Source organism: Gymnoscopelus braueri (assembly GCF_963280865.1).
Source record: "Gymnoscopelus braueri genome assembly, contig: SCAFFOLD_601, whole genome shotgun sequence".
In the NCBI taxonomy this organism is placed as follows: Eukaryota; Metazoa; Chordata; class Actinopteri; order Myctophiformes; family Myctophidae; genus Gymnoscopelus; species Gymnoscopelus braueri.
In genome coordinates this window covers 1-15,979 of record NW_027660768.1, presented here as the reverse complement: position 1 = coordinate 15,979, position 15,979 = coordinate 1, and the positions used below count along the sequence as shown (strand labels likewise).

General features: G+C 40.9%; 1 protein-coding gene across 1 annotated transcript; it reads left to right on the top strand.

Moving 5' to 3' along the window:
* Positions 1 to 393: 393 nt before the first annotated feature.
* Positions 394 to 15,443, top strand: LOC308081196 (cytoplasmic dynein 2 heavy chain 1-like; the record flags this gene model as incomplete). Its single annotated transcript, XM_080457584.1, has 3 exons — positions 394 to 554; positions 13,968 to 14,091; positions 15,322 to 15,443. Coding segments are annotated over 3 exons (407 nt in total), but the record flags the coding sequence as incomplete, so codon positions are not given.
* Positions 15,444 to 15,979: the final 536 nt, after the last annotated feature.

Sequence of the window (15,979 nt, the reverse complement as noted above, 5' to 3'; positions counted from 1 at the left end):
ACGAAAACGTATCGCGATATATCGCGGGGACGATATATCGGCACACCCCCTAACACACACACACACACACACACACACACACACACACACACACACACACACACACACACACACACACACACACACACACACACACACACACACACACACTCTTCTGCATTTTACATTTCCTAGATCGTTTCCCATTTTTTCCTACCTAGTTTTCTGTACTCGTCTCTACACACATAGTCACACTTTCTCTCTCTCTCTCTCTCTCTCTCTCTCTCTCTCTCTCTGCCTCTCTCTCTCTCTCTCTCTCTCTCTCTCTGTCTCTCTCTCTCTCTCTCTCTCTCTCTCTCTCTCTCTCTCTCTCTCTCTCTCTCTGTCTCTCTCTCTCTCTCTCTCTCTCCACAGCCCCTGGTGGACGAGGCAAAGCGTGCGGTGGGGAACATCAAGCCTGAAGCGCTCTCAGAGATCCGTTCGCTGCGCATGCCGCCCGACGTCATCCGGGACATCCTGGAGGGAGTGCTGAGACTCATGGGCATCTTTGACACCTCCTGGGTCAGCATGAAGAGGTGAGAGAGAGAGAGTTATGGTCACAAGTTCAGCTTCTATCTTTATTGTCTCAATGCAGGTAATGAGGAGGGAGGAAAAACACAACAACTCTGAATGACATTAAAGAACCAAATGATGAAGAGTTTTCACTATAGACCAGGGGTCTTCAACAGGTGGGTCCGGGACCCCTAGGGGTTCCTCAGAGTTACTACAGGGGGTCCGCCAAATCTTTGTGTGATATGATTACTTATTTTACCTTAACCACTTGAACCCTAGCATCCCTATTTCTGAGGAGAACTTAAAGGAGAATACCGGACAAATTAAGTGTTGTCTTTGATGTCTCGTTACTCACCTACCGACGTGAAAAGTGGCGTTCTTTTTTTCCATAGATTCCCCTGTCCCTTGTTTCCAGAACCTGGCAACACGAGTTGCCAGGTTCTGGAAAGAAACAAGCATCCAGTGTTAAATCGTTCGCCATTAACGGTGGCCTCGCAGGAAGTTTCAGCGCATGTTTGACTATCATGAGACTCCACAATGACTAGCAGTAGAGAAAAAAACAACTTTGCATCGGTTATAATAGACGAATCTCCCTAACCCACGCGCTCCCATTATGACAACGGAGGGGGTTTAAAAAATGACGACAGGGGAATCTATGAAAAAAAAAAAGAACGCCACTTTTCACGTCGGTAGGTGAGTAACGAGACATCAAAGACAACACTTAATTTGTCCGGTATTCTCCTTTAAAGCAAAAATAGCCCAAAAAATAGCCGATCTACAAGCTCACAACGCCTCGCGCTGCGAGGCGTTGTGAGCTTGTAGATCTGCTATTTCTGGCAAAGAGGTAAAGGTGTAGAGGGGAAAAAGAGCAGACCAAGTAAACAAAAAAAAGTTTAATCTGAAACAGAATTTTATACAATATAGAGGGGGGTCCCTGCTTCATCTCTCTCTCAGCTAGGGGGTCCTTGGGCTGAAAACGTTGAAGACCCCTGCTATAGACTATAGGGGAGTGGATGAGTGTTATCAAAGCAGAAAACGCAAAATGATCCAGGGAATATATAGGCAGGAAAGTGTGTGTGTCTGTGGGAGTGGGTGTCAGTGCGGAGATGGTCAAAGGTCAGATGAAGTTGTAGGTGTATCGTGCGCTTACAGTATCAGGCCCGGCTAGCTCAGTCGGTAGAGCATGAGACTCTTAATCTCAGGGTCGTGGGTTCGAGCCCCACGTTGGGCGCAGACTTTTAGCCCTTTAAAAAAAACGGGAACGCATCTGTGTCATTTTAAGATTTCTTTGGGCTATTCAAAAATAGCAGATCTACAAGCTCATAGTAGATCTGCTATTTTTGAATAATCGTGAAAATTTGAGCACATCTTTGAAAATATATATATTTTTAAAGCAATTTTTTTTAACTCAAATCTTTCTGGGGGGATTCTAATGTCTTCAAAAATACTATTTATTTGAAAAAAAAAAAGGGAATATGTTGCTATAATCAGTGGTTATCAAACTTTCATGTCAAGGACCCCCAAAATTATATGAATTATATCAAAATATTTTGTTCCAGGGACCCCCCCAGAAGTTGAAAATGTTCGCTACGGAAAAATGGAAAAAAGATTTGCATAAATTTTCCCAATTAAAATAAAATAGCAGATATACAAGCTCGTAGCGCGGCACTCGGTGCCGGGCTACGAGCTTGTATATCTGCTATTTTTTTAATGGCCAAATAAATCTAAAATAACACAGATGCGTTCCCGGTCTTAACACATTGAATGCCAATCGCGTAGATCTACGCGAACCTATTTAAAGCCGCAGCGTGCCAGTCGCGTAGATCTACGCGAACCGCCGATTCCCATTGAGATTTCCCCAGGTGCACTTTCCGATTTTTTTTGATCCATTTCCGTTTCCGGTTTCCGGTCGGAAACAGAATTATTCGGGTTCCGGTTTTTTCGATCGTATCCGCTTCCTGTCTGGGATCCTGTTTAAAACTCGATTTTCTCGGTTGTTGTTTTTCTCCTCGCTGATCACTGTTTATGGTTGATCGGCTGTATCTTCAAGATGGCGGCACGGATTTGGAAACTATTTTCGCTGGCCGTTTCTCACGGATCCGCCGTGTGTTTAGAACCAAATGAACGCGCACTTTTAACTTATTTAGCGAGGTCTGTGGCGACATGAAAAAAACAAAAAAACAACAATAAAACGCTGGCACTGGTGAGTACATTATGAGATTAAACTCTGGCATGGAATGTGTTAATGGGTTAAAGCAGTGATATTCAACTGGCGGCCCGCGGGCCAAATCCGTCCCCAGCTGAGCATTCTCGTGGCCCCTGGAACACATTCCACATTCCAATGTAAAAATAAATGTACAAAATTATTATTAGATGGTTGGTTGTACAGAATGACCATTTTGAATGTTTTTCATAACCGTTAACCGAAGCTCATTAATAGTTAACCAACCAATAGTCCGATAACAATAAAACGTAGGCTACTGTTTAGATATACTAATATACTACTGTATATTAGTATAGTATTAGTGCTGTGCTGCGTGTTGTTGTAGCACGTCTGGGGTAGCTAGATTAGGCAGGGGGCCACAAATTACTTGAAGTTGGGGGCCACAAGACCGGGACAACACACATGAAAACAAATGTTCATAGTTAAACGAGACCATTGAGGAATTTGTAACTGGTTGGTTAAAGGGTTCACTTATTGTGCTATTATTTTATTTATTTTTTGGTGCAAAGGTACAGATACTGTATCTTACCTGAAAGATATTTTTACTCCAGTAAAAGTTAAAGTCACCCCTAAGAAAATCACTTGTAAAGTGTTCAGGTAGATCATCGTATGTACTAAGAAAAAGTGTTAAGATGTATTTAATTATCAAAAGTAAAAGTACAAGTATCAAAAGTAGAAGTATTAAAAACCTTTTCATGGATACGATGAGACCAAACAGCCAGAAATGTTGTCTAGTTGTCTACTAGTTCAGCTGTTTCTTCAAGTAGCTATATCACTTCATTTCAGTGGCATATCAACATAAAAAAGCACAACAGATGAGTTTTGAGTCCATTTCATCCATCACATGGCATCCATTTGTAGCTATTTCTGAGTTTCGAGTGGCTTTCAAATCAATCAATTGGTTAGTTTTGAGTGGATTTTGTTTGATCTTTTTGTTTGATCTTCCATCTTCTACATCTCCATCCACTTGTAGGTTTTACACAGTATGATTGATTCATTCATCCTCAATAGTGCCCTGGGCTGAATGATGGTCTAACTCTCCACTATTAATGAAATGTGTCATAAGAGCTCTTATCAGCCGGATGCTCAAAAACTAAAAAAAGACAGAACCTTTCCTTCATACCATACGAACACTTCACCTTGCCAACCTGGCTCCAATTCTCTTCTCACAAAGACGAGGGACCCGCGCACAGAACACTGACATATCTACTTCCTATTTTCTCAATATCCAAATCAAAGCCTGTGCATTATAAAGGCACAGAAATGATCCTATCAAACATCAAAAGCCATGAGTGCAGTATGAAGCAGGCCCTATTAAGTTACCATAATAGACATAATATGTCCATTGTTGTGTCCCATATAGCACACACAACAAACGGTCAAACGGTTAACCACGAACACGGTTTTGTGGCCCCCGACGTCAAGTCATTTTACAATTGTGTCCCCCTGCCTAATCTAGTCGAATACCCCTGGGCTAAAGGGATCACTCACACACACATCCCGTCCCATGCTCCATACAGACACACACCTGTTGGCGTGGCAGCTGGCTCTGAAGAACAGTTTTATGTGTACGTGTTAAACATGAAGAGGGTTCATTTGTCACTCACTCACACAGGTACAAGCAGCAACATGTTGGTGTGTCATTGGTCCACAACACCAGCTGTGTGTGTGTGTGTGTGTGTGTGTGTGTGTGTGTGTGTGTGTGTGTGTGTGTGTGTGTGTGTGTGTGTGTGTGTGTGTGTGTGTGTGTGTGTGTGTGTGTGTGTGTGTGTGTGTGTGTGTGTGTGTGTGTGTGTGTGTAGGCTACTGTATGTGTCAAGCATATGGAATAAGATGGATGGATAGACAGTAGGGGTGTGCCGATATATCGTCCCGCGATATATCGTCCCGCGATATATCATCCCGCGATATATCGCGATACGTTTTCGTGACGATGTGTATCGTTTTGGAAAAAAAAATATTGTTTAAAAAAATGTCCCCCTTTTTCCCCCCAATAATAATAATAATGCAAAAACAGAAGTATTTGTTTGCATTTGCTTCCCCCCCCCCCCCCCCCCCATATATTTTCAGAATAAAAAAGTGCCATATGTCGTATCGATGTCGTGAGCCCAATATCGTATCGTATCGTTTTCGTGAAATTTATGTATCGGCACACCCCTAATAGACAGACAGACAGACCTTCATTAAAGCAGCACTATGCCCCTTTGAACACAAATAACATGGCGACCGCAACCTCTTTGACTTCATTATCCAAGAGTCTCTGCGAGCATGTCCGGCGAGGACACGCTGGGATTAGCCCGTCTTCGCTTTGACCGGCACTAGTCCTGCCTTGGTGCCTTGGCCAAATGCCAGGATGAAACTCATTGTCTCCCCTATAGTAATACATTCAAGCCCCTATAGCAGGGACCCCCCCCTGAGTGTATGCATTTATGGAAGGATGATTGTTAATTGCTTAAACGTGTAACTTTACAATTTTGTGGGACATACTATGCTATATAGTTGTTAAAAAGTTACATAGTGCTGCTTTAACCCCTTAAGACCGGGGACGCATCTGTCTCATTTTTAAGATTTCTTTGGCTATTCAAAAATAGCAGATCTACAAGCTCGTAGCGCGGCACCGAGTGCCGCGCTACGAGCTTGTAGATCTGTTATTTTTGTAAAATCGTGAAAATTGTGCAAATCTTTGAATATATACTGTATATATATATATATATATATATATATATATATATAATTCTTATTTTTTTTTATTTTTTTTATAAGCGTTAGGATTTAGATTTTTTTTTTTAAATTGCCCTCAGGTCTTAATGGGTTAAGGACAAGAGCATGAGAGAAAAGTGTGGGACGGAGGGTGCTTGTTAAAAAAAAAGATGTCAAGAAAGAAGCAGTGATAATGTGAGGCTGAGAGAAGGCATCTTTAGGGAGCGATTAAAACTGCTTGGGCTCTCTGACACCTCCAAGGTTAGATTTAACATGAGGAGGTGACAGAGAGAGGAGGGAGGTGGTGGTGGTGGTGGGGGCAAATGGAGATGGAAGGAGACATAATGACGGAGTGATGAAAGAAAGACCAGAGGGAGGAATGGAGGTTATTTCCCAATGACATTGTGTTTCCCTAAGTTATTTGAATGCAAAACGTAGCCTATATACACACAGTTTTCTCCTGCTTCTACCCCATCAAGTGAAACGGTGCTTGTCTGAGATTCCGGTAATACTTTATATTAAGGTTGGGTCTATAATGTGTTATAATCACATTCATAATGCATTACAATGCACTTATAAAGCATTCTAACACTCGTTATGAATGTTTATAATTAGGCATAACAACTTATAACAAGGTTTATGAAGTATTATAACTTATAATGATATAATTTATAAGAGCTGGTCATAATGCATTATAAACTCAGTGATGCCTCAGGCCTGATAGCTCTGAGGGGGGTTAGCTTTGAGAATCACAAGCGACATGCAATATCAACAACGGTTCAGGGGGGGGGCGGCTTGATTAATTCTTCAGCGTTGTTGAAATGGAGCCGCAATTCTGTATAGAGGTCAGCGTGTCAGTCCTGCTGGCGCTTTGCTTTAGATTTGTGTTGGCAGTTTTCCTTAGCACTGCTTTGTAGAATGCCTTCAGGGTCTTTAAAAAATATATATGTGTTGCCTTGCCTTGCTCATTTGTCTGAACATTTGTCTGAACTGTTTTCTGTCTTTGTGAGCCAAAACTGTTAGTGGAGGTTCTGCACTTGCCATTTTAATGAGACCAGTGCGATGCCCGTTTGGAAAGCATGCCCCAAGCTGTTTTACGGAACGGAAGTGCAGAAAATGTGTTTTGAAACCATTACAAATGTTTTAACTTCATTATTCACTTCATTCATGTTCATTATTTAAAGACAATATCCCCCCCAGCATTGCTGCTTTTTTGTTTTGATAGAGACTGTGAGAGAGAGACATAGGGTAGGCAGCCAGAGAGAGAGCACTAGAATGGCACACAGCAGTCATTCCGGCTAGCCTGCATTTTCTGGTTGCCTTTCTTTTCTTTTCTTTAGTTGTTATGCCAATTCCCAATTCCCCCATGTAGTCCCTTTCACTGCTGACCACTAGTGGTTGGTCTGGGGAGGGTGTAGACCAGGGTGGGTGCCGCAGAATACTTTGGAATTCATCGATATCGCTTCAGTTTAAACGTCAAGTATAAAAGTCTGTCCTAATGGAAAGGGAAATTCTCTCAAGTATTCCTCATGCCATATACTGTATCTTAGGGGGAACTATCTACATATTTACGTACCTTAATATGATTTGTAATTCAGGGGTGCAATGGATGAAAAAAGTTATTTACAGGGGTGCCCTGAGCCAACAAAGTTTGACCACATGTTCCAGCTGCTTCTTATCACCTGACATTTTGCAGTACACAGACTTCTATATTTAGTTGCAGCTGATGAGTGAAGCACTGTTGAGCCCTGGGTGTGGTATAGACCAGTAGCGTCCCCAGGAATTACATTTAGGGCAGGCGAGACTTTTTTCCGGCGAAAATCGGCGATCGAAAACCGGCGAAAGTGGCCGCTTTCAAGATGGTTTGGCCATTATCGCTGGAACAGAAGGTCCAATCTGTTCAGTTCAAAGCTTGTTGGATGCGTGACTTTGAGGACATTAAGCACACAATGACACATCTTCGGCTTATTTGGGTTTTCTAAGGGAGGCAAGATCTTAGTTGTGCAGGCGACCGCCTGCCCTGCCTCTACAGTGGGTACGCCACTGGTATAGACTGAGAGAGTGTTGAGACACTCCCTGTCAGACACGGAAAGAGGAAAGGAGAGACATGTACCTGTAAGTTAGGGAGAAAAATACCACAGAGAGACATGTCTGCTGAAGAGGCGAGACTGAGAGGAAGTTACACAGTATACGATGCTGACTGTTCATCTAACTCTCTCAGTTAAAATAACACTCAAGATGTGTCTCACTAGTGGTGTCTTACAGTCTGGAAGACCAATGGGGAATTGTTGAAACAAGACATACTGTTGTAAGTGTCCTTGAGCAAGACACTGATGAGCTGGTTGGTGCCTTTCTCTTTTTTTTCCCGTCTTCTTCTACTGAGAAACACATTGTGAAGTGCTTTGGAGAAAGGCACTATATAAATGCACAATTTACCATTTACCATTCAAATAGTATTTTAGATGTTCAGGATCCTCCCATAAATGTATCCTATAATGATCCTATTCAAGCAGCTGCCGCCCAGCTGTTGAAAACCAGATAGCCAATCCATTGTGCCTTACAGTAAGGACACTATCTGACATGGTTACTGTGTGTATACTCTTAGTTATTTTTGTCCTGCATAATGCAAGCTTTGTTGACGTTGTGTATGTGGTTCATTATTGATGGCGTTTCTTTTGAGTGTGATGTGTTTTAACCTGTCATGCACAGTGCTTTTCTTGGTCCGTAACTGTATCAAAAGCTGCTGTGCTGCCTTTGGCGACTGCATTTCCCTCGCTGGATCAATGAAGGGTCTTACTTTATCTTATCTTTGCACAGTCCCTCCGGGGCATGGGATTTTAAACAGCTGACAGGACCGTTCCTCCCGGGTATGGGGACGGAAGCGATGATGCGTGCGATGACAGGATATAGGCTCTGAATCGTCTGACAGTATAGATATTGATGTATCCTTCTCCTTTACTTTTTTTTAAAGGGTACATATATTAAGTGTGTTGTGTGATTGCTCTTTGGGAGCTCAGTGTTCTCTCTTTAGAATGCATGGATTTACTGATTCACTGCCAATCACGTAGATCTACGCGAACCTATTTAAAGCCGCCACGTGCCAATCGCGTAGATCTACGTGAACTAAAAAAAATAAAATAAATAAGACCAGGGAGATATGATTTGTTAAAGATCTAGGCTCCTATCCACTTCCTTGTTAACTTAAAACTTAAAAATTATGTATCTCGGCTCCTGAGTACTTAATTTTTTTCAATGAAAAACTCTGGCACTGGCTAAAAAAATATGAAAATACCTCTGGCAGTTAATGGGTTAAAGGATCTACACCATGAAGAAGCATCTAAGAAAAATACAAAATCGAAAAAAAAAACACTTTGAACATTTTTGAACAATTCCACCAAGTGTTTGAGGTGCCTGTTTCACCCACTTCCGGGGGGCGGAGCCAAAATCCGAGCCCGAAGTATTTGTTCGTAGATCCCCACTTAGGGGGGGTAGAAAAAGTTTCGGAGCGATTCGGGCACTTTTCATTTAACATTGGGTTTGCCATCATTAATGTTTGTGACATCAGAAACATTTCCATTCTGAGATCGCCTGTTCAGACACGCCCATTCTGGAAATCCATGAAATGAGAAGGAATGACTGAAAAAAAAGGTACAAGAGACACTGGGGACCCCAAAAAATACAAAAAAACAAGAAAAAATTGATTTTCATGGTGTAGACCCTTTAAAGTTCTCAGTCGCCACGCCTGATTTCAGTCATTTGAATTCCAAAACATTATAATTCTACACAATAGTGCTAATTGTTAAAGGGGTAGTTCACCCCCAAAATAACTTTTTTTCTATTGATTACTGACCATCTGGAGCCTTGAATTCATAGATATTTTTTTGTTTTTGTCACATTCCTAAGCCAATAATTTGATTATAATAAATGTGTCCCCATTGATTCCGGTAGGAGACACAAATGCATTTGTGTCTCCTACCGGAATCAATGGGGCTAAATTTATTATAATCAAATAATAAAGGAAGGAATTCAAGGCTCCATGGGGTGAGTAATCAATAGAAAAAAAGTTATTTGGGGGGTGAACTACCCCTTTAAAGCTGCACTATGTAACTTTCCTCTTCTACCCTGCAAGTCCTGCCATTTTTACCATTGAGCTAATAGAGCCTGCTTGCTCAGGGGATACATTGAATCTTTACCATCAGGTAAAAGAAATGGTCTCAGATCCTGTTTTCACAGTTGTGAGATTTTATTTCTGCTTTTAATCCATGAGAAGGACGTCCAGGCTGTCCCTTGCGGGGTACGTGAAACGATAACAGTTTATGGGATGGATAATCAATACGGCATTCAGAAGAAAAAAAAACATTATATGATGATATTCAGTCCATTTCTTTTCTTTTTGATTTTCCATTGACAAACTGTCTGCTTGCGGGGCATGTGGACCGGTGTTGTGAGGACCTGTCTCCTCTGGCCAAATGGAAATCGCAATCTTTTATAGATTTGCTTTATACCCACAAAGTACAGACGTGCATCAGCCCGTAATACAGTGTTGGTGCTGTTACTTTTTCAGTAAATAAAACCCCACCTCTTCAGGAAACACTACCCTTCCTCTTCGCCTTGCCTACTTGTTGTCAATTAGTTGTTCGTGCTCTTGTCTTATTTGTTCTTTTTATTTGATACTTATTGGTTTTAGCTCTTGCTCATTTGATTGTCCTACTTGTCTCATGTGTTTAAGAAAGTATAGGTAGCTGATATATTGCACTTTTACCTTAGCGCTAGGTATACTCTTAGTTGCTTGTTTTAGAAGAGAATGCACTTAAGACTTCTGGTGATTTCCTTCCCTACCTATGTTGAATGCACTTATTGTAAGTCGCTTTGGATAAAAGCGTCTGCTAAATGACTGTAATGGAATGGAATGGAAAAAGGAAACTGTTGCCAATATAGTTGGTATTTAGTCACAAACTGTTCTTAATACATTTTATTGGTTAAACAAGTGTGCTCGTATAGACGCTTGGCCGAACCGGATGCACTTGTAGCTTTCTTTCTTCCTTTCTTTCTTTTTCCTTTATTTATTCAGGGAATCCCATTGAGAGCAAGCTCTCTTTTTCAAGGACGCCCTGATAACAGCATATACAATACAATACATACATAATGAAAAACAATAACAAACATTTGAATCATATTACAGGGTCACAGATGCAAATAAACATAGAGTGACATGAAACAGGTGCAGTCACTATGTAGTGTGTCCTCGAGAAGCACCCTGAATGTCTTTATTGAGACCAATCGCACCAGTTTCAGAGAGTCCTGAAGTTTGTTCCATTAGTGTGGAGCATAATACATGAAAGCAGTCTTTCCTTGTTCACTGCTCTTACGAGGACTGGTATATCTAATGTGGCTTTAAGTGATGCAGAAACGGATAAGGACAGAGATAGTCAGAGACCTAGCATGCAGGTTGTGTAGAGAATGATAAACCATTTCCTACCCTTCCTTTTTTCATTCACATCCTCACTGATGTCAGGACAGCAGTCACTGGCCATCTTTCGCCGCAGGCTAAAAACCCACCTCTTCAGGAAACACTACCCTTCCTCTTTGCCTTGCCTACTTGTTGTCAATTAGTTGTACGCTCTTGTCTTATTGGTTCTTGTTTATTCGACACTTATTGGTTTTAGCTCTTGCTCATTTGATTGTCCTACTTGTCTCATCTGTTTAAGAAAGTAGGTAGCTGATATATTGCACTTTTACCTTTACGCTAGGTATACTCTTAGTTGCTTGTTTTAGAAGAGAATGCACGTAAGACTTCTGGTGATTAGTAGTTCCGTTCCCTACCTATGTTGAATGCACTTATTGTAAGTTGCTTTGGATAAAAGCCTCTGCTAAATGACTGTAATGCAAAGTAATTCGTATTTTCATTGCATGCATGTAATTGTGTTCAGGCATAATTTTGTGTGTGTGTGTGTGTGTGTGTGTATGTGCCATGCGCATACATTATTGTACTGATTAGATTAGACTTTATTGTCCCTGAGGGCTATAATTATGTTTTCACAGCCTCTTCAACCTATACACACATAAGGAACAGTTGCATAATACAACACAACAACTAAGACAATACATAGAATCTCCAAATATGCATCAATACTTCACAGCACACAAAAGCATGCCAGCGAGGCAGTTTATTGCTTAAAGGTTTCATGACATTCAGTGTTACAACACATTAAAAGTATTTATCATGGTCCTTCAAACGTGTATTAAAACTTTAAACTGAAAAATCCACTCCAGTGATCCATGGCAGGATTTTTATATATATATACTGTTGTGAGCGCTAGGTGCGTGGTGGCTCTGTCGTTCATGTCTTGAGAGTTTTGGTGTGGGAAGGACAAGGATTTTAGAGAAGCAGTATTGCCTATATATCGTCTCTGTCGGGTGTCCAAAACAGTTCCTTTTCAGGAGGATAAAGTTTGTAGCTTGTGGATCTGCTGCTTTTTTGTGACGCTGTAGTATGATCAAGTAGGGCGTTAATTTACGAAAAAAGATACGAGGTGCAGTAAATGTGTCTTCCTTTTTTTGTTGGAACTAAAGCTGCAGCTTTGAGCCCATCATATTAGCTGGAAAGAGCTGCTCGTCTGACTATGAGCGCTTAACCACTTAAACCCTATTATGGTTGACCCGAGTCCCTCAGGGCTCTATACTAGTGTCTTTTCTGTGTTCTTGTTATTGCGGGGGAAGCTTTCGCCCGAAAATAGCCGATCGACAAGCTCACAGCGCGTCGCGAACTTGTTCAATTGCTATTTTCGGCGAAAGCAGAAAATAAGTGGTTTACGGAGCTAATCAGAGAGGAAAAAAAGGTGATTGAGTGAAGCCGCAGCGCTCTGAGCACCGCCAGCAACAAAGACACAGAGAGTTGACTGTGTGCGTGTGCGACTGTGCGTGTGCGTGTGCGTGTGCGTGTGCGTGTGCGTGCGTGTGTGCGTGTGCGTGTGCGTGTGCGTGTGCGTGTGTGTGTGTGAGAGAGCGTGTATGTGTATATGAGTAGCCAACTTGGGTGATTTGTCACTGTTTACCCCTTAATTAGAGTTGGAAAGCTTTAAGACCCATAACTTCAGGCTTGATTTAGCATTAGCTACCTCATTATCAGACTTTAAAGCTCACTTCATTCTGTCATCCTCCCTCTCTCGCTGTCTATCGCTCTCTCTCTCTCTCTCTCTCTCTCTCTCTCTCTCTCTCTCTCTCTCTCTCTCTCTCTCTCTCTTTGCCTTTTCTTTATTTTCATTCTCCTTCTCTCTTTCATGCCTCCATTTGTCCTCTTTCTGTCTTTCTGTCTTTCTTTCTTTCTTTCTGTTCTCTCTCTCTCTGATGGTGCTGCTCTCTCTTCCGTTGTTGAGGGGCAGCTGGATTGTTTAACTATGTATTTATATAAGATGTTAAATCCTCTTTTGGTACGTACAGTATGTCATGATTAAACCTGGGACGCATCTGTGTCACTTTTTCATTTGAGCTAAAAAGCATTATTTTACACTTTGGCTATTTCAAAAATAGCAGATCTACAAGCTCATAGCGCGGCACTCGGTGCCGCGCTATGAGCTTCTAGATCTGCTATTTTTGAAAAATCATGAAAATGTGTGCAAATCTTTGAATTTATATTGTTTAAAGCGAACATTTTTAACTCTATTCTTTGCTTCTGGGGGTCCCTGGAACAACATATTTTGAGATGGGGGTCCGCTGCCAAATACATATCATTTTGGGGGTCCTTGACATGAGCACCACTGATATAGAGCGTCGCAGTTCCCGCCCACTTCCGTTTTTTTTTGGTGCCGGAAGAAAAAACTCAATGCATTTTTCCATTGACATTTCCAAAAATATTCATATCTATTAATTTAAGCCTCGAATCAAGCCATCATGAGAGGACATGAATCATGACCATAGAACGTTTTTTTCTGTGATTTTTTTTTTTTTAAAACGGCAAAACAAAGGGTATTTATTAAATATAGTATATCATATAATTAAATATAAAATAAAAAAAAATCACAGAAAAAAACGTTCTATGGTCATGATTCATGTCCTCTCATGATGGCTTGATTCGAGGCTTAAATTAATAGATATGAATATTTTTGGAAATGTCAATGGAAAAATGCATTGAGTTCTCTCTTCCGGCACCAAAAAAAAACGGAAGTGGGCGGGAACTGCGACGCTCTATAGAAACATACTTTTTTTCAGAATACTGCTGGGATTTAGAAGACACATTTTGTAGAATTGGCTTCAGGTCTAATACCTGGGACGCATCTGTGTCACTTTTAGATTTCTTTAGGCTATTCAAAAATAGCAGATATACAAGCTCATAGCGCGGCACCGAGTGCCGCGCTACGAGCTTGTAGATCTGCTATTTTTGAAAAATCCTGAAAAAAAAATGTTTTAGATTTTTTTCCAAAAACTGTTAGGATTTAGATTTTTTTAAAGAATCGCCTCAGGTCTTAATGGGTTAATGGGTTAAAAACAATGTATCACAATCTCTCTCTCGTAGCTTCCTGGCTAAGCGAGGGGTGAGGGAGGACATCACCACGTTCGAGGCCAGGAACGTGACCCATGAGATCCGGCAGAGCGTGGAGGAGCTTCTCCACAGGAACAAGGCCTCCTTCGACCCCAAGGTCAGCCCGTCAAACCACCTGTGTTCATTTTCATTCACTTTTACTCTTTTTCTGAACGAAAATCCATTTTAGTTTTTAGTCATATTTTAGTCATCTGAAATGTGACGATGTTTTTCAGTGGTGGAAAGTAACTAAGTACATTTACTCAAGTACTGTACTTAAGTACAATTGTGAGGTACTTTTACTTTACTGGAGTATGTCCAAATGTCAATACTTTTACTTCTACTCTACTACATCTCAGGCAAATAGTTTACTTCTTTTTTTTTACTCTACTACAAATATTTGAAAACTTTAGTTACTAGTTACTTTGCAGAAACAAATTATTACATTATAAAACACACGTTAGCCAGTTTAGCCCCATTTTATACCTCGGCTATTTGAAAATAGCCGATCTACAAGCTCACAACTCGTCGCATCGCGACACATTTTAGTACTTTTACTTTTGGTACTTTAAGTACATTTTGATACCGATACTTTTGTACTTTTACTCAAGTAAATTTTGAATTCCGGACTTTTACTTGTAACAGAGTATTTCTACATTGCACTATTGATACTTTTACTTAAGTAAAACATTTGAGTACTTTTTCCACCACTGGATGTTTTCATCTAGTTTTAGACTAAATATCATTAAATAGCATAAAATGACTTGTCTTATTTTCCCTGGATCTCTTGTCCACTAGTTCCTGCCTAACCTTTACATCTAGATTGTATTTGTATGAAAAAACAACAAAATTGTCATTATATTTAGTCATAGTTTTAGTCATCATAGCTTAGTTTTCATTTAGTTTTCATCAGTGAAAAAAGCTAGTCCGAACAGCGAACATTTTTAGCTATAGTTTTAGTCAACGAAATTAACACTGAGCCAAACCTCCAAAACCACTTAACCCATTAAGGCCTGAGTCCGATTCTTAAAATGTTTTCTAAATCCAAAGTTTTTTGAAAAAAATATAAAAAATATTTTTTTCACGATTTTTCAAAAAATAGCAGATCTACAAGCTCATAGCGCGGCACTCGGTGCCCGCACTATGAGCTTGTATATCTGCTATTTTTTAATAGCCAATGAAGTCTAAAGTGACACAGATGCGTTCCAGGTATCAGTGGGTTAAGCCCTATATGTACTTAATCATACGATGAATAGCTAAAACAGCAGATCTACAGGCTTGCAACACGTCACACTGAATTGCCATTGTTGTCGTTGTTGTTGTTGTTGTTGTCGTGCGTTCTGTTCAGAATGCAAAGCGTGCCAGCGCTGCCGCCGCTCCCCTGGCCACCTGGGTCAAAGCCAACGTCCAGTATTCACACGTCCTGGAGAGGATCGAACCGCTGGAGAGAGAGCAAGCTGGACTGATGGAGTGAGAAGCACACACACACACACACGCACACACACACACACATGCACACGCGCACACACGTGCGCGCACACACACGCACGCACGCACACACATGCACACGTGCACACACGTGCGCGCACACACACTCGCTGCCCGTACCAGGTGGCAAGTACCAGGTGGAGTAATGTAAACGCTGCAGTTCTCAGTAATGAACTAGAAGGTGGCGCTATTTCCTCTCTACTGCGGGTTGCAGAAGGATTTTCATTCCATTAACCCATTAAGACCTGAGGCGATTCTTAAAAATGTTTTCTAAATCCAAACTTTTTTGGATTTTGGATTTTTGGAAAAAAAAAAAAAATCTAGATTTTTCAAAAATAGCAGATCTACAAGCTCATAGCGCGGCACTCGGTGCCGCGCTATGAGCTTGTATATCTGCTATTTTTGAATAGCCAAAGACATTTAAAGTGACACAGATGCGTTCCAGAGTCTTAATGGGTTAAAGTCTATGGTTAGTTGACCGGAATGTACACTTGGTATTATTAACTTAGTAATCATTT